Source organism: Opisthorchis viverrini (genome assembly GCF_000715545.1).
Source record: "Opisthorchis viverrini unplaced genomic scaffold opera_v5_427, whole genome shotgun sequence".
NCBI classification, from domain to species: Eukaryota; Metazoa; Platyhelminthes; class Trematoda; order Opisthorchiida; family Opisthorchiidae; genus Opisthorchis; species Opisthorchis viverrini.
In genome coordinates, this window is record NW_008752088.1 from 225,113 (window position 1) to 243,304 (window position 18,192).

Sequence of the window (18,192 nt, forward strand, 5' to 3'; positions counted from 1 at the left end):
CTATCTGTCAAGAAGTCAATCTGTCCTAGAAACAAGTACACGAATAAATAGTTGAAAATATGCTTGCTCTATTTCACTCGTTTTCTTAATCGAACTTCAGTTTATGGCTAGTGGACTGCCCGAATACGACCGAAGTAGTCGAATTGGCCAGCCGAGTGTATCACGAATCACTCTCGGTTCCGTATATTGGCCGCTTCATTGTCTACGGACGGCGGCATCATCCAGAAGAAGCACAAATTCGCTGCCTCTGTCTGACAGATGATCCGATTGCAAAAACTTTGGAGCAGCAGGAAGGGTTCCATCTTCTTGCCACTGGACCTCAAGTTGAGGTGAGCATTAGATTTTATCGTAGCACTTTCTGCTGCACTTTTCATAGGTTAGTGGGAATTTTCATCGGACATCACTGCTTCGCTAAGTTTCACATGGACTCGTTAAGATTGTAAACCTTTGACCGTTCTTCCCATGGGATCGTAGAGAAGTCCACTTTACCTTTGCTCCCTCTACATTCAATACGCCAACTTTATCGTTTGGAACACTCAGTAAATCGTAATTTCTGCATGTGGAGGACATTAAATGAGATTCTTTCGACAGCTCATATAAAAATAATAAATAAATAAGTAAATAAATAACTTAACTAATTCCGCCCCATAGTTTGGTGCGCACTTCTCACTTCCAGGGCGTAAAGTGTTCCTCGAACGGCAAAATGAGCCATCTACCACCTAATGGTGTAGCTCTCCCGGAGTTTGATGACTGGCTAACTCAGAGCTTATTTTCTCTCTCACTTTGTTTTTCGTTACTCTACGTAACATTTTTAAAGGGAGCTTGGTGGTGAATCAGCTTCGTTCCACAATGATTTGGGACATTGATTTGGCCCCTGATGGTGCATGTTCGCGAATAACGTGATGAAAGTCAATCGTATCATTTATGTGAAACTTTAGGAGGTTGTCCTTACTATGAAAATGTTTCCTTACCGATAGCTGACTTCCCAGGGAACTTGTTTCCTGTATTGAGAAGTTACATTAATTTTGTTTGTTGTTGACGATGCATGTAGCCATTGTCTATATCTGAACGCTCCTGTACTACATGTCACATACCTGATTACAGGGTAGCCTGCTCCTGAGTTAGTCAGCATCCAAAGAATTCTATTGTCTCCGATATTTTCTACCGTTCTACTTGTAGGTCTTGGATGATCATCCACATTGGATTGAAACTGCAGGTAATTTGGTCCCTGTTGCGAAGAGTGAAGAACAGCTGCAGCTAAATGTCCGCGCTTTCCATGAGAACCGGTTAAATATGCTTGTGCGTGTGAAAGACCTGACTCAGCCTGCAGTGGGAAAGCTAGCGTTTACCCTGCATCCGCGCGCCGTTTTACAAAGTTTGGGGTGAGTTTGTCAGCTTTTGTGATACTGGGCACCTATGCAACGATTTTGCCTAGAGCAGTGCATATTTTCATTGTTCACAATCACCGGTACGGTGTTTCACCCTCGTTAACGGTTACGAGTGTGTGCACGATTCAACTTTTTCCACGACCATTGTTTCGACTTTTAGCCGGTATTTGGCACTGTTTGTAGCCAACCTCTATTGTGCACTCGGTGGTGGTCACCGCACCAGTCATTGATCATGCACTGTCCGCAAGATAATCATTGACTGATTCGGTGTTTGACGCCGTTCCACTTCTCAGACTACACACTCATGAAGCCACCTCTCTGTGCCTATTCTTTGTCGTTCAGCTCATCAGTAGGATATGTAGATGTGGCGAGTAACACCATGCGCGTACGTGTCTGTAACAGGCGCTTTGTTTCGTGTTCGAGAACAGATGAGCGTTACCAGCTAACGGTGCTAACTTACCGCATAAAAACTCTGTGCCACCTGACGATTAACGATAGTTTCCTATGTGGTGTTCGTCTTCCGCTCTGTGTTTGGTTGCTTACCCCTCGGCGTGCATCCTAATCTAAGTGTCATTACCGCTGCCAGTTATGGTTTCCTGTGCTTCTCACACAAACCAGTCACACTTGGCCATTGTTGATCTATCGACTTGAAACCTGTCTGCCGCCCTCATTGTGGTGCCGTGACTCAGCATCGTATGTGGTAGGCATGCATCGCACCGACAGACTATCTACCCTTATTCTCGCCGAACTGCGCTTCTAGGTTCTGAGGTCACTTTGTTTCGGCGTCTGGCCAGTAGGTGGTCCATCAACCTTTCCAGCAGATGCGAGACTAACCGTACGCGGTGAACCGAGGAAAGTGAAGTGAACAAGAAATCATCCAAGGTTTCCTGTTCTGTCATCACTTTGTTTGTTGTTAGATAGTTCCTCGCCTCTTCATTGTTTATTGTTACCATTTGTGTCAGTTTCAAGATTTCCAATTGTGAGTTTCGTTACTCAATCTTTTGTGAGAATAAACTTATGGGAAGCGGAACCTTTGCATATCCAAATGTAGTCAGTTATTGTGACTTCATTCTCAGTTGGTTGGGGTCATACTGTGCGCAGAAAGAATCTCTTTACTCTATGGGAATTCTTATGCGCAGTCACTGTCACTTCGAATCCCACCTTCCATTCACAGAGCTGCTAGCTACACTCCTTTGCATTCTCGATTTCCTCGGTATTTTGCAGCATTCCCCAGAAAAGAATCACAGTTTTGGAGGCCCACGTCCCCAATGGCCTATCAAGTTCGATCAGTGGAGCTGTACTAAAGACTACTGACATCGATGAGGTGACGGAACTTTCAATGAGTCAACATCCAGATGGTCTAGTAAACGGATTTGGAGTCCCGTCTCACAAAGGTGAATTTCGCACTGTTTTCGGTCTGTAGAGAACGCGGATTTATTTACAGACTTACTGAGCAAATTTCTCGGTTTATGCTGTCAGTGTCCAGCCACTTCATTCAGCAGGGCATTTATCTCTCCTACTCTGAACCCCATTCACCTATGTCCTGAATCCACACATCAGACCTTTCTAATTCCGGGAGAATTATATGTTTTGTGTTTATTTGTTTAATAGGTCTAATTTCACCTAATCGGCATCCCATCTTCATCTACAATTGAGTTGTTTGCCATCGTTCGAATGGTCTTTTTGGAAGTTCCTTGTGTCTATTGCAATGCAATGACGATGAGCAGCACATCAAGTTGCCATTTTCAGGGACAACTAAGAAGAAGTGCTCATGGTCGTGCGCGCCTCAATTGTGGTATAATCGCTTGCGAGAGAACGTTGCCGTGGTGTACGAGTTTCCTTCTTGAAATAAGTGTTCCTTCGTTTTAATCTTGAACGTATTTATTGTATGGTCGACCTATATCATGCGTTCACAGCGAGTGCTATTGTCCAAGAAAATAATCGGGACAGTTATTCGCTATGTTATCCGTTTTAAAAAAAATAATCATCTCGATGTAACGGTTTAGAGTTCGAAGAGGACCATCCATTCTGATACTACGATTTCCCCGGTCTTTTTGTGCTGTGAAAGAAACCTGAGACAGGTAGGTATGTTCGTGGCCGTGATTCTTCCACTTGAACAGCTTCGGTTATTGATAGACTGAACGACTTCCGACTTCTGAATGACTCCTTAGTGCCCAGGGAACGAACACACCGGCCGTGTCTGGATACCGTCATTATACTGTCATTATACGTGAGTAAGAGGCTTTAAGTTTGGGATTTTTAGAAACAAAGCATTGAGCTTACTTTAACCAATAATCTCCTGAAATACCTTAGGGGTTTCAGGAATTCCCCGTTGCTTTGTTTATTGAGGTGATTCTTGACCGACTTCAACATTGCTTATCACCCCTGAAAATATATAAAAAGCTACCATGAAGAATGCCCCAGAAAATAGGTTTCTGTACACCGTCTGCTTTACCTTATGTTCGGTGTAATGTATAGATAGAAAAATTCTGGACCCTGATTTACCCCTTGGGTTCCACTTTTAGTTGAACGCATTGTCATCGTCATCATCATTATCGACAGCATGACATCAGTGTTCAACACCGATGCTTCACTGTAGATTAATTCGATCGTCAACTGAAACTCCCATTCACACTGGTTAGTGTGCAGCTGAATAACTTTTTGAGCATCCAGTGTCCAAATAACCGACATGCAGTTTACTGAATCTCAATAATGAATGCCTTTCATGGATTGATTCAATGTCCGAAGCTATGCGTAGTACACACAGCCGCATAGCAGATGCTGTGGTCTCTGAATCCCCGTTCCACATGATCTTAGGTACTTGGTGAGGAGTGAACTTTTCATGTACATGAGCCAAACTACCAGGCCGCATTCAGCTTAAAAGTCTACTTGATCAATGGTCTGAAATGAGACAACCCCTTAGAACCCCACTCATTTCATTTATCGGCGTGTGACTTTACTTTCCCTTGATCGATGCGGAGGCTACATTCGGCTCCTACACGTATTCAGGTGACGCCCTGGTGTGGACGGTACAGAAGCAGGGCGATGATCTCATGCTCTGATCATTGAGGAAAATGCCACGTCACATTCTTCATACCCGTTCTCTAATTCATCATTTTGCATGCTAAACTGATCCCCCTTGGATTTACTTGGTTACTGGTACAAGCCGAGAAACTATAATCGTTGGGGAGTTTATTTATTCGATTCCATTCTTAGGGTTAGTGTGCAGGAACCAGCACGTGTATGCTTCCTGCTACTTATGGTACTCTCTGATTGCAATCAATGGATACGATTGTTTGGAAGAGTAACAAAAAAAGTTCCATATCTGGGGGGCGAATACTCCTTATAAGGCATTCCTTGTTATTCAGTGGTGCATTGGAGTGACTTGTTCCTGAATAGCACCAATGATAGCCAACAAAATTTGGAGAACCCCTTGTACTACACCAACTTATGCCGACGCCAAGTCAGGACTCTAACGCTAGCAAAAACATCGAGTAACCCTTAGTACCATGGACTCATCGCTTTCAATCGCGTTTCGGTTCTACTTGTCGGTGCTTGTTTAGTATTCTCCGTCTACCTAAAGCACCTGTGCAAGACTACATACCAATCGTGAACCTTTTCAACTCCCCCCAAAGCCAGTATTCCGAATTTCTTGTATTCATTATTGCAATATTTAACCATAGCCTCCCAAGTTCTTGTGTACGTGATATCCAGACCAAGCCAATAAACTCTTCGTATGCCTGCTTGTGTCTATTCATGCTCATCATCAGTTCGCTACCAATCTAGGTTGTTCCAGTGAACGACTGACGGTCACGAGATAGTATCACTGATTCAGTCCTGTCAGCTAGTATCTTGTCGGTTACGGGGTCGACAACCTTTGTTGAGCGGATTTCCTCACCGAACTGAAGTTGATCCTGAGGACTGTCTCTGAATGTTTCGTTTGTAGTGGGTTCGTTTACATACAGATGAAAGCCGATACAAAGTAAGTTAGTCTAAGCCGTAACTGTATGGTTTTAGCAAACATGTTGTCCATGCTTGGTTGATTTTTACACTCACTTGGGATGATCAAGACTGCATACTACCCATTCAACAACAACCCGAAGCCACCCCGCATTCCACTTTTTTACAGGTGACTTCTCAGAGGTTATTGGTCGGTTGGAACTGGATCTGAGTAACGTGGCCAACAGCGTCGGCTCCGACTGGCCTAGACTGGCCACTGTGTTAGGACTCTCAGCCGAAGAACAGAAAATGATCAGTTCTTCCTATAGGACTGATTCCGAATGTGCTTATGCGGCGTTAATTATTTGGCAAGATCGTGCAGGCATCGAGTCCACCAGCGGTAAATTTCCTGCTTTTGTTTACACGTGGGTTTACGGGCCAAAACCATTCTTGAAACAAGGTTTCTCACCCTGATTAGTACACTTCCGGATCACTAGCTTGTGTGTGTGCGTGTGAAGTATTTTCTGTCGTAACGTGTTCTTTTACACATTAACTCTCGAACAGCTTTGTAATGAGTGCCCACCTATCACCATTTGGTCTTTCGCAGCGAAAGCGGAATGAATTATTCAACAACTGCAGGAGGCTTCTGTGTCCAGGTTCATTCTTGTGTGTCTATGCATGTGTTTGTGTGTGCGGAGATGGGGTTAGGCCTCACACACCACAGCTTATTGACTTTTCCTTCCCTGAGCCGACCAGGTGAACAGTTTCGGGTCGATATCGACTCGTTTCGACTTAATCGATTTTCGAGGCCAGTTCTTATTTGGCGCACATGATGCGGACTCAATGTGTGCTTAACTTTCTGCATAGCGTTTTCGGCTGGAACCACTCATCCCGGTTTACTCACGTGATGATTTGTTAGCATGAAAATACTATCAATCATCTAACTCTGTTATTCAAAGGTGTACCACTGTGTGCAACTTACGCTTTTTTCGAGGAATGCAATTGGAATAAGTGATCACCGGGTTGACGCTACGCCACCATAAGCATAGGTCTTCTTGTGTGGGGTCGACCTCTTTGTATACATAGCTGAGTTTTTCATCTAAGCTAGAGAGAACGTGATTTGCAATCTGTGATGTATCCTGCTGTGATGCACGCTCATGCATGGTTCCTCAAGTGAATAGAACAAAGAGAACTCAATTTTTCATCACATCACCGAGTCTGAGCCATTTTCTCGTGCCAAGATGTCCCGCAGGTTACAGCATACGGCAGGCCATCCGAAGGCTTTCGGGTCCTAATAACCCGATATCGTAGTTTATTTCGGAATAGTTCGACGCGGAACAGTGAACAACAACAACATGCGAATTCCGATGCAAGTACTTTCAGTTCCGGGGCGTGAGTAACATTCACGAAATTGCATCACAACTAACTTCGCTCAAGCTGTAGGACCGTTTGTTCAAACCAACTGTGGGAGGGGTCGTACTTTGTTGTTATGAATGTTGATCCTTCTGACCCGAAGACCTCAAACAGATTGAAGCGTTCGAGAGTCAGTTGATTTTCAATACAGCCGGCGTTAGCTGGCTATAGCGTTCTCGTAATGGTACGTAAGCGAGACCTGGTGGTCAATCAGAATCAGTAGAACCCTAAGTGGAACTTATCGCCCAACTATCATCTCCTAAAGAAAACACTGTTTTCCACGCAGAACTCTTGTTGGTGGAAGGCCCTCGGAGAACCGGTGACGACTTAGATACACGAACTGAACAGGGATGTAGGATTTTCGTAGCTTCCTGTTTGGCTTTCACGTGAGTATTGCATGTGGTTAGAATCCCCACAAGAAATGGCACTTAACGAGCTCCAAGGTGCCTTTCGACCATGCTGTCAATGTTTAGTGTGCTCACCTAGCTAAGCTTTGTCTGTCATTGTATGGTGGGCTTGTGTTTGGTGAGGTTAGCAAATTCATCTCGGTTGGTGAACTTCAGCGATATGATGCTTAGATGTGTTTATCATATTTTAAAGATGTGGATACCCTGTTCGTGATAGTTTTCTTCATGAGCGTAAGCGTGTTTTCCATAAGTACTCGCTCATTCCTTTCGTTCCAGTCTTTACTAGGGCATCATTCCTTATCGCTATGTAGCACTTACCCCCTTTCACACATTTATTAACGGTGCATTGCTGTCAAAGATGAACACAATGGTTACAATTCACATCTCGTAATACGTACTGGAAATAATTTTTACGACGCCATTCACTTTGCACCACATGGTAGCTGATACCTTCCGCGCTAGTTAGATAAGGTTGTTACTGTCTATTCTACACAACTAAATATACAAATCATTAAAACGTCCCTGTCCCTTCTAAGAGCTGAACACTTTTCAGCACAAGGGTTTAAAAAAGTCCTAACGTTTTTGTCATTAAAGCTATTCTGGATGTCATGTGTTTCTCAAGTGATTGCTTAAACCACATACGATTTGGGGGTTGCAGTCAGCCTCAGTGCGCTTTAGTGAACTGTTTTATAATGAACATCCCTTTCGTTGCTCTTCGGTCAGTTAGGACGAATGTCACTCGAACAGATAAGAAATATCTATCTATTGTATCGATGCGTTGAGCACCAACGAGTCCGCGAACAGACCAACAGCTAGTAAATCCACCTGATCTACCAATATTCAACGACGCTGCGCAAATGAGGAGACGGATTCGAGTTCCAACGCATCTCCCAGGGAGCATGAAGCCTTTTTGATGTGACCTGATTTGACTAGGACACCATACACTAGCCATTATGTTTTTCATATGGCGATTGCGATTGGATAAGCTAAACCAGCGCTTGTCCGATGTAACCGTCTACTGATATGCGCGATGATGAGGGTTGTCTATGGCACAGGACCAAATGTTACTACTCGTCGCTGTGATTAGCGTTTGTAAAAGATCATCCCCGATCGTAGGTACTAGGCGCCATTCCCACAGGTTGACGCTATGTAAAAGGACTGATGGTCATCATCTCGATGCCATCTGCTGTGCGAACCTCAACTCTGCGTTATAAACTGCTACTAGTGAATGTTCTTCTTGCCCTGTGGATCTCCTGTGTGGCTCTCAACAGCCTTAAAACTTTCAGTTTGCTTTCTGTGTTATCCCCCCATTTACCCCTGCTACCTGATTGTTCATATACATTGCGTTTGTTTTTACATTCAGTTAGGGTACGTAGTTCAGGCGAATATACTTTGCCATGTTCCATATATCCACACATTGCGGGTTCTCTTGATGTTTTCGGTTCGCATTTTCAAACCCAATGTTGTGTTTTTTTTTTCAGGAAATAAACTAGCCCAATTTCTACATCAGATCGGTCGTTCAGATGTCGTTCAGGCTTGTATGAGCAACGTCTCCCCGGTTACCTCACCAGACGAACGACGCATTGCATTGCGTGTACTGGACTCTACTGGTGAGTTTCGAAGATTTTTTTAAGTGAGTCATTGGAAAGGGTAAGGTCCCCGTGTGCCTGATTTCGTGTTTCAACTTATCATTTTGGCAAAAACTGCAACCAACCATATGATCCATTTTTACCGGACGTTTTCCTTGGCAAGTTGCGGTTCAATTACGTAATTAGGTAGCCAGACAAGTACGGATGCCGGTCGTTGAAAAAGGAATGTCTGCTCGAATTTTCCGACCTGTCTTCAGTTCGATTTTTGGTTTACGGATAGACTATATATCACACCAATCGCTCATGTCATCAGTTGCCTATTGCTTGTGTTTTCGTTTTCTCGAGGCAGGTCTGTCAGTCTTGTCGCGTTCATTTGAGATTAATCAATTCATTCGCGCTGGATGAACTGATCTAAATCGTCATCAAACAACCAATTTCCCCTACTCGGTCCATCGCCCCATGTCTCAAGTGAATCCTGGCACTCCGAATTCAAGAAATAAGTTGACATTGATGCAAAGAACATAGTTCTCTGCCTTCTCCCAGGCTACAGGGACCGGGCACATTAGTCATGAAGAGCTAGCGGTTCTGTACCAGCGTTACCTACACCGATACTCTTATCTTCTAGCCATCGCTATCAAACGGGTATGTATTGCTATTCTTTTCGGATCAACAACCATCGTCCCATTGGTTCTAGATAAACTTTCCACCATACTCTTGTCTATCAGTGTGTGGCCATTCTGAAATTTATTATCTGATTGACAGAAAAAACTGAGGCGACTGGTACAACTATGCTGCTCCTGTACCCTTCATGGGTGATGCACAAGCTCATTGCAATTCTCGCTTTGCGTTCAAACGATGACATCCCTTCTCTTCCTAGTGGTTAATTTAACGGAATTCTTGCGATTGTTTTCACATCCGAAATCTGTGCTTTTGCGCTGTCGACTTTTTTTTATAGCCAAACACGGTTCTATGGAAGCTTGCACACCAACCCGTCGTACAATTATGAGATTTTTCGGATGGTCCCATTGGTGCAGACCGATAGCTACTGAAGTTTTCGAGCTCTGATGCTTTCCGTCGATTGTAATAAAAAACTTGCTTTTTGTTGCCGGCTCTTTACAACTGATGAAAAATCTCAACCGTATTCATAAAAGTGTATGACATCTCTTGTTCAGTCCGATACTCTGGCTACAGCAGAGGACAGGCGAATATTTCTTTTGAGGCTTGGCCAGCTCTAAAAACGCCGAAACGTAAAACATGGTATCTTGTTGTAGGTCTGCTTATCCTATCCGTCCTCATATACATGAGATACTTCCTTCAAAAGGTTTTCCCTTAAAAAAACTTTGTTTTAGTTTACATGAAGAGCACAAAGCCCGTGTGCAAAATTAGACCTTGATAATCCCAATGTACCTCAGCCCGCGAATACTCGGTAATTCACACTTCACTCTGACTTTTTCAGACAAATTAGTGAATGTGTCCTCTTATCACATGTTGGATTTAACTCTTCGCTTCATGTGCTTCCAGAACCAAGCAGTGTGGCCCCAGCTGTTTCAGGTCCATTCAGTGAAACCAGTGGTCTTGGCACTTCGCTTGACGGCGTGTCATCTCATATCGTGGGTTATGATGTTACTCGCCCCTATATTTCGGGTCAAGGCGAAACCGGAGCAGATAACAACGAAATGGAGGTGATAACACCTGTTTACGTAGAACGCCGGAGGCCCGAAGTCGCGTCGACCACTGTCCCATCCAGACCCGTCCTCGGTTCCGCTCAGCATGCTGATGCTCTGCAGGAAGTTCGAGAAGTTTTTGTTGAACATGAGGTGCCCAGTACTCCCACGCTGTCATCAACCGTGGAACAACGTAGGTCGTCAAGATTGCCTCATATTTTTTCCGCCCGGTTTAGATTTCTCCCGTATTTTGTTGTCTTTAAGAACCCCATTTCGGCGATGGGATGTTTTGATTCAGACGTGGAGGTATATGCATCAAAATGCATCTACAACTTACCATGACGAGCCTATTTATATTCTGATCAAAAAGTGATTTAACTTCGAATGAGGCCGACGATTCGTGTTTGTGCCAAATGGTAAAATGTGCGCGATGGTGGGAGTCCTAGTATTGGAAACAGAGCGATTGGCGTAACTGCACATGTTTATAAAATTTCGTGTGCGTTACTGACCCTAATTTCTGTCAAACGAGCGAATTCCACCAACTTCATTTATGTTGGCGAATTCACGTGTTGATTCACAGGCTGTGAATCTTGTCACAACCTGTCCTTAAAACTCCATACCCTCTGCGCGCCCCATATGCAGTTCTGCTCGCTCGCGACAAGAACCCAAAACCAGTCACTTATTAGGTGCTACTGCTTGAACCAGAGGACCGCAGCCTGCGTGGTCTTCAACCACCGGTTAGTCGACTATACCGTTTCTACTAGAATTGACAGCACTTACAAACCCTCAGGGCTTCTGGGAAATTCAGAACCGAATTAGTGAAAACCAGTGCAAAGTCCCGCCCATTTGCAAGTCAAAACCCAAAATATGTTGACATCAATCACATCCAGGTACTCGCTGGCGAATACCTTTTGAACACGTGGTTCGTTAGTTACCTCATCCTACCACTTGATGGATGAACAACGAACACTCTTCGGCTCAACTCTGTCCTGATGGAATCGAGTGTTCATAACGTTTGCCCTCATTTGCTATTAGTGGGATTTACCTAGTATCACAGGTGCATATACACACCGCTTTTTTTATAATTTCTAAACCTTATTGTTGTGGTCGTTTCCCAGTCAGAAGGATATGCGGCATTGACTGACATCGAAGAGTTCTGTTTTCTATGTAAACCACAGGTGGAGCTCTAACCATACTAGATTCAAACGTTCTTATACAGACAATATATATATATATATATATATCCATGGAAGCCTTTATGTGTTTGTTCTGTATGTGCACGCCACCTACCTATTTTCTACTTCGCTAGTGATACCAGATACATTGATGGAATCCATGTAGAACTACTACTTGCAGTCAAGATAGCCTTTGTGTGTGTTTTGATCAACGTTGTTATATTGCTTCTTCAGGATGCATCTATACCGTTTTGCGCTTTCTCTTGGTCGACGAGGTTACGAGCCTATTTATATTCTGATCAAAAAGTGATTTAACTTCGAATGAGGCCGACGATTCGTGTTTGTGCCAAATGGTAAAATGTGCGCGATGGTGGGAGACCTAGTATTGGAAACAGAGCGATTGGCGTAACTCCACATGTTTATAAAATTTCGTGTGCGTTACTGACCCTAATTTCTGTCAAACGAGCGAATTCCACCAACTTCATTTATGTTGGCGAATTCACGTGTTGATTCACAGGCTGTGAATCTTGTCACAACCTGTCCTTAAAACTCCATACCCTCTGCGCGCCCCATATGCAGTTCTGCTCGCTCGCGACAAGAACCCAAAACCAGTCACTTATTAGGTGCTACTGCTTGAACCAGAGGACCGCAGCCTGCGTGGTCTTCAACCACCGGTTAGTCGACTATACCGTTTCTACTAGAATTGACAGCACTTACAAACCCTCAGGGCTTCTGGGAAATTCAGAACCGAATTAGTGAAAACCAGTGCAAAGTCCCGCCCATTTGCAAGTCAAAACCCAAAATATGTTGACATCAATCACATCCAGGTACTCGCTGGCGAATACCTTTTGAACACGTGGTTCGTTAGTTACCTCATCCTACCACTTGATGGATGAACAACGAACACTCTTCGGCTCAACTCTGTCCTGATGGAATCGAGTGTTCATAACGTTTGCCCTCATTTGCTATTAGTGGGATTTACCTAGTATCACAGGTGCATATACACACCGCTTTTTTTATAATTTCTAAACCTTATTGTTGTGGTCGTTTCCCAGTCAGAAGGATATGCGGCATTGACTGACATCGAAGAGTTCTGTTTTCTATGTAAACCACAGGTGGAGCTCTAACCATACTAGATTCAAACGTTCTTATACAGACAATATATATATATATATATATATCCATGGAAGCCTTTATGTGTTTGTTCTGTATGTGCACGCCACCTACCTATTTTCTACTTCGCTAGTGATACCAGATACATTGATGGAATCCATGTAGAACTACTACTTGCAGTCAAGATAGCCTTTGTGTGTGTTTTGATCAACGTTGTTATATTGCTTCTTCAGGATGCATCTATACCGTTTTGCGCTTTCTCTTGGTCGACGAGGTTTTGGATTGCGGTTCTTTTTCACGGCGAATGCATACCGCTGATCCGGTTGCTCTACTGATCTCGGACAACTTTTCAGTCTTTTTATCTTGCAATGCGTGGGGAGTGACTTTTACATCCTGGAGCACTGAGTTTTCGCCCCATTTCATTCCTGACAGATGAGGTCTGGTTGTCAGAAAGAGACTGGACCCTAGCTTGACCCACCGAGCTATAAATCGTTAAGCTGTAGCACCCTTCCTGTGCCCAACTGCCGTGCCACATGAAGGAGGCACGAGGGCTGGGATACTGCCAGGTGTCCCAAGCCTAGACAGGGGAAGTCGAGAGGCAGAGGTCGATTTCGAACCACGGACCTTCCGATCAGTTAATTGGCGCTCTAACCACCTGGTCCATCTTGCCACCGAGCTATAGCGGAGATTTTACGTGCGACACCCGCGGAGTCTCTCGTAACAGGTTGTTCAATGGTTAGTGGTCCAACTGACACAATCTCCGGTCCACGGGTTGCGGGTTCGAACGTGCATGGTGATCTGTTCTTCGAAGACGCTAATGTAATTGCGTTTCCCGCCAAATGTCACCGCCTTGCGGTCAGGCTTTTGATCCAAATGCTTTGGTTGAGGACCCTAATTATTGTGTTGTCCAGGATTGAGCGTCCTGGAGCTATCCCAACCAACATGCAGCCATGATACCTGCAACTATGTTGCCATTCCACATCCGCCGTCGCGTGGTTTTATTAGCCGGTTGCCTTAATTGTTATTTACAGCAGGGCGAGCAAGCAAAAACATCCTACTGCTGACCATTCCCTTCTTACACTCCCATGTTTCCCGTCTTCTACCCTGCCCCATACAAACTTGAATATTCTCTCCGCCGGTCCCAGCGCCAGCATTAACCGCTTCGTTCGCTCCTAGCTTTAGTTTCCGTACGCCCGACTTCAGTAAAAGCCCCAAACCTCTCCAAAGTATTTTCAAACCCTGAAAATCAGTGAACTCTGCTGACTTTAATGTTTATGCACTGAAGGAAACAGGACAACAAATGACTCTTGCTCTGGGTTCCCTCTGTATTGATGTATCCTGTCTGTGAGAAACAAAGATACATGACGCACGCAACTGAACTGACTGCTTCCTGATTCTCTTCCGGCTACCTAACCTCGGATTCGCTGCAGCTAGATATGCTGTGATGGGTATTGTATTGACGATCGAGCGGACATGTCTCTACTCGAGTGAATACCCATTGAAAGTCGCCTCTGTGTGGTTAGTTTGACAACGTCTGTGAGAGTATCTCGGGAAATTGAGGTCCACCGCACACTGGTTTTTATTTCATTTTATGCCCCGACAAACCGCAGCTTCGAATCTGCCGAGACAGCTTGTATGACGCTCCAGCTGCTCTTCTACAACGGGCTGGTTGGTGGTAACATGAACGCTCAGTAAGGTAGACTAAGTGCTGCTGAGGCCCGATTGGTTGGTCGTATACGGTTAGATAAGATACCCATGGACAACGGAGAGCATGCGCCTCAAATTTATGCTTACCATAGACTGCTTCTTTGCATCACCCATTTTGGGAACGGCAGAAATCACTTGACAGCGTGGTGTCCATCAACTTACCAACCCCGAATCCAAGTAGACCACATCTCCGTCGTCACTCCTTGCCGCTGCTGCTTTTCTTATCTACGCAAAACACACGGCTCCCATAGCCATGGAGAAGCTAGTGGACCCAGGAATCAAACGGGACTATCAGAACTAGCTCCTCGAACGCCTGCCGGATAAAACTGAGTGTCCGTGCAGACGGAGAAACTTGGTGGACCGAAATAGCCAAGAAAGTCGAAGACGCGAAAAATTCTGGAAGCGTCCGCAGGCTGTTCCACTTGATTCATTCAACGGGTCCTCGTAATCCTCTTGTTAGCGAAGTTATCAGGAACCAATATCGCTCGGTGATATATAGCAAAACTGAACGTTTAGACCGCTGGACACAGTACTGCGAACAGCAATTCAGTTGTCCACCTGTGTTCTCCATTCCGCAATCCTGGTCTTCAGCAGAAAGATTAACTGTGAATATAAAGCCACCTGCAACCTCAGAAGTGTCTGAGTACTGCTGGTCCTGATGATCTTTCAGCTGGTCCGTTCAGGGATGCCAGTAAATTCCTAAGTCAATGCCTATCTATCTTGCGTCTATCTGGGAGAAGTTGACCGATCCAGACAACTGGGGTGGGTTTGTACTAGTCCCCATTTTAAAAAAGAATACCCGCAATTGATTTAGTGACCGCAGTGTTGAGTTTTAACCCCGTTTTAGAAGGGTTTCTGATGTCACTAATTCTTCATCGTTCTACAGTGTGACGCGAAAATTGTCCCCATGAGCTTAAAGTGGGATTTCGACTCAATGGAAGCTACGTGAGCCACGTCTTCACACGATCGGGTGTTAGAGCAGCGCCATATGTACAGACGATCACGGCGTTCCTTGACTTCAAGAGTGCGTCCGATTCTATCGATTGGTCAGTGATGTTAAGGATGCTTTCTCAGCCTCATAAGTCTGTGAGCGTAATGCGACCTCTATATTCACATATTTTTGGGCGCGTGACAATGTATGGTGAGCCCCTTGAAAACTCACCCTCAAGAGGCGGTTTCTGACAAGGATGTCCACTGTCTCTCGTTTCAACCTCGACGTCAGTGCAACAATGAGGCGAACGCCTAAAAGTCCCCGAAATCCAAATGTTCAAATCTTTTTTGGTGAGAGCCTCGTCAACTTGGAGTACGCGGACGGTATCGTCCTCGTCATTTAAAATGAAGGCGATACGCAATCCCTGTAAAATAGACTGACGATCGTCATACCATCACTCGGCGTGTGCCTTGCAAAGTCATACTTGAGAATGTGCATTTTCCGAACATACTCGGTATACTTAAAGCAGAATCACTGGAGGCTGTGGAGAATGTTACATACCTCAGTAGTCCTATTGGCTCTGACGAAATTGTGTCTGATCTGGTCAGTGCACGAATCTCAAAAGCCAGTACCACCATTGCTACTTTGCATCACCTGTGGTGTCCAAGCGGCATATCATTGAGTGTCAAGAGTCGCATGTTGGATGACGTCAACGGATTAGTGACAAACTAATTAGAAAATGGGTATTTTATTGTACATTCCCTGCAATCATGAACTGCAGTGGCTCAGTCACGAACTACACATACCGAAACATCGCCTATCTAGACTAGGCTTGTTCTCCTTGTCTTTCACAGAATTGCGCAAATTGCGAGGTGGACTATGTGTGATTCGGCAGAATGGTTTGAAGTCGATTGCAATGAGTTTCGGTATTGTTGGTATGGTCTGCCTTCCAGAGTAGCATCTCTCTGGCCCTTCCTGCACTTGGATGGAGACATTGCATAAAAATGGTGGCTAATCGATGTCAGTGGTGTTCGCTTTCAGATTGTCTGATTGAGCGCTTGGGTTGTAGGCACCTCTCATTGCCTGCTACAGGTCAGCACTAGGTCTCTCTCATCCAGTCTTCCCTTCTTTTCACTTTCAGTATAATTAAATGAACTTTCTGGTCTTACGTTAGTGAGACGTGTGTCAACATTGATGTTTCTGTCTCCGACGCTGCTGCTGCTGCTGATGATGATGGGAAGGAGGAGGAGGACGACGAGCAGTCTTGGATGTGTGAGCGGATTAAGCGGGTGGGCGCAGTGCAGAAGACCGGTATTAACATTTACGGGCACAATAAGTGAATGGATGTACACTCGTGAAGTTATGCCGTTGAAATCGGTTTACGAACTTTGTGGTCGGATTATGCCAACTGCTTGCACTAAAATGAGCGACCCATAGGCATTGCATTGATATCCAAGTTTGATCCGATTTTGCTGACTTGAATCGGTTTGCAGTTCAGTACTCTTGCCAATACCGTCGGTCGATGTAGGACGCGTGAAAGATGTACTTTGCCCTATGTCTTTTTTATTCAGTCGAATACTCGAACCAAACCTAAACAGATTGCCGTGTCTCCAGGGTAACATCTCTCGTGTGAATACCCATTGGTCGCTTTTGTATACAAGGCTTTTCAGTGAATGCTTTCATAACGGGTTCTAAATGGTGACTTACACTATCAATGAGCCTTCGTGCTTGGTTTTGACAACACGTCTGGAATTTTCTCCTTATATCATGAGAGATGTCTCAACTTATAATTGCTGGGCTGTCACTTATGATACTTCAGCCTTCAGATTCTTTAGTGATAGTGTAGGAGAATCGGTTAGACAGTCCTGAGAGTACTGTTAGTTGTGTAGGTCAGTAGACAGTCTTGAACGGCATTTGGACCAGTCAACTGCACCATAGAACATCAAACAGGGTCGCATCCTACGCTGCTGGCCTCATCAGCTACCCGTCAGCTGATAAACAGCAGACACCCATCTACCCAACAATGTCACTTCATATCTTGTTCAATACAGCAAACAACTGAGTTCTGAAGCTTGCTGAGGTTACCGTTATTTGAAAATGGAAGCCGGATCTTTGTAGGCAGAAACAGTGTTGGTAGGACCATGGCAAACTGCGGAGCAAGCCCGTGACATGGTACTTTTCCTTTTTCAGTTTATTTACTGTGGTAATCCGTAGTACACGTCTGGTGGAATAGAACAAAATAAATCCGGAATACCATGCCAAACTGCCCTGTTGTTCTTCCTAATCTAGTACTATTGAACCTAGCCGAGCAGTTTTGCAGTGTTTGTATACCGGGCTGTCAAGGTCTTGTGTACTCTCCACTTAGCTTCGATTGATGAATCCGCGATTGTGCCGGAATACGTTGAACGAAGAATCCCCGTTCCATCCCGACCATCCGTTCAGTCAGCTTCACCGACATCAGCTCCTGGAATTTTCGGAGGTCAGTGTTAGTTTTAAGCTTTTTTATCCTTGCTCTATTTTACGTTCATCTCAAGTTCTTTTGATCGGTCGAATATCTTTGTCGGGTGGAGCGTATTGGAGTGGAGGGTTTCCACTCCAGAATTCTGCCTCTCGGTTGTGAATAACCTATTAACAGCGTTCCTTGGCTCTACTTCCCCAAGTTCAACGGTCCAAGGCGTTTCCTGCTGTTTTCTACAGGAGTTTGACCGCATTCCTGAACTGTTAACTCCAGGTTCCAGCAGGTCGACACAGTGTATTGCACCTTTCTAGATCACCTGTGTAAAATTACTGACTGCTCTCTCTCTCTCTCTCTCTCTCTCTCTCTCTCTCTCTCTCTCTTTTTCTCTGTATAACAGTTGTGCAGTAT

The 18,192-nt window shown here is 44.7% G+C and overlaps 1 protein-coding gene across 1 annotated transcript in view; it reads left to right on the forward strand.

Annotated features, from left to right (window-relative positions):
* The window catches only part of T265_15306 (hypothetical protein), a gene marked incomplete at both ends in the record, with an annotated part of 91,388 nt that overhangs the window by 48,335 nt on the left and 24,861 nt on the right, over positions 1-18,192 (forward strand). The window contains 7 exons of the mRNA XM_009177492.1: positions 101-329; positions 1,180-1,382; positions 2,613-2,782; positions 5,518-5,727; positions 8,629-8,757; positions 10,258-10,593; positions 17,692-17,805. Of these exons, the coding sequence (XP_009175756.1) occupies positions 101-329; positions 1,180-1,382; positions 2,613-2,782; positions 5,518-5,727; positions 8,629-8,757; positions 10,258-10,593; positions 17,692-17,805 (1,391 nt within the window). The remainder of the gene's footprint in view (positions 1-100; positions 330-1,179; positions 1,383-2,612; positions 2,783-5,517; positions 5,728-8,628; positions 8,758-10,257; positions 10,594-17,691; positions 17,806-18,192) is intronic.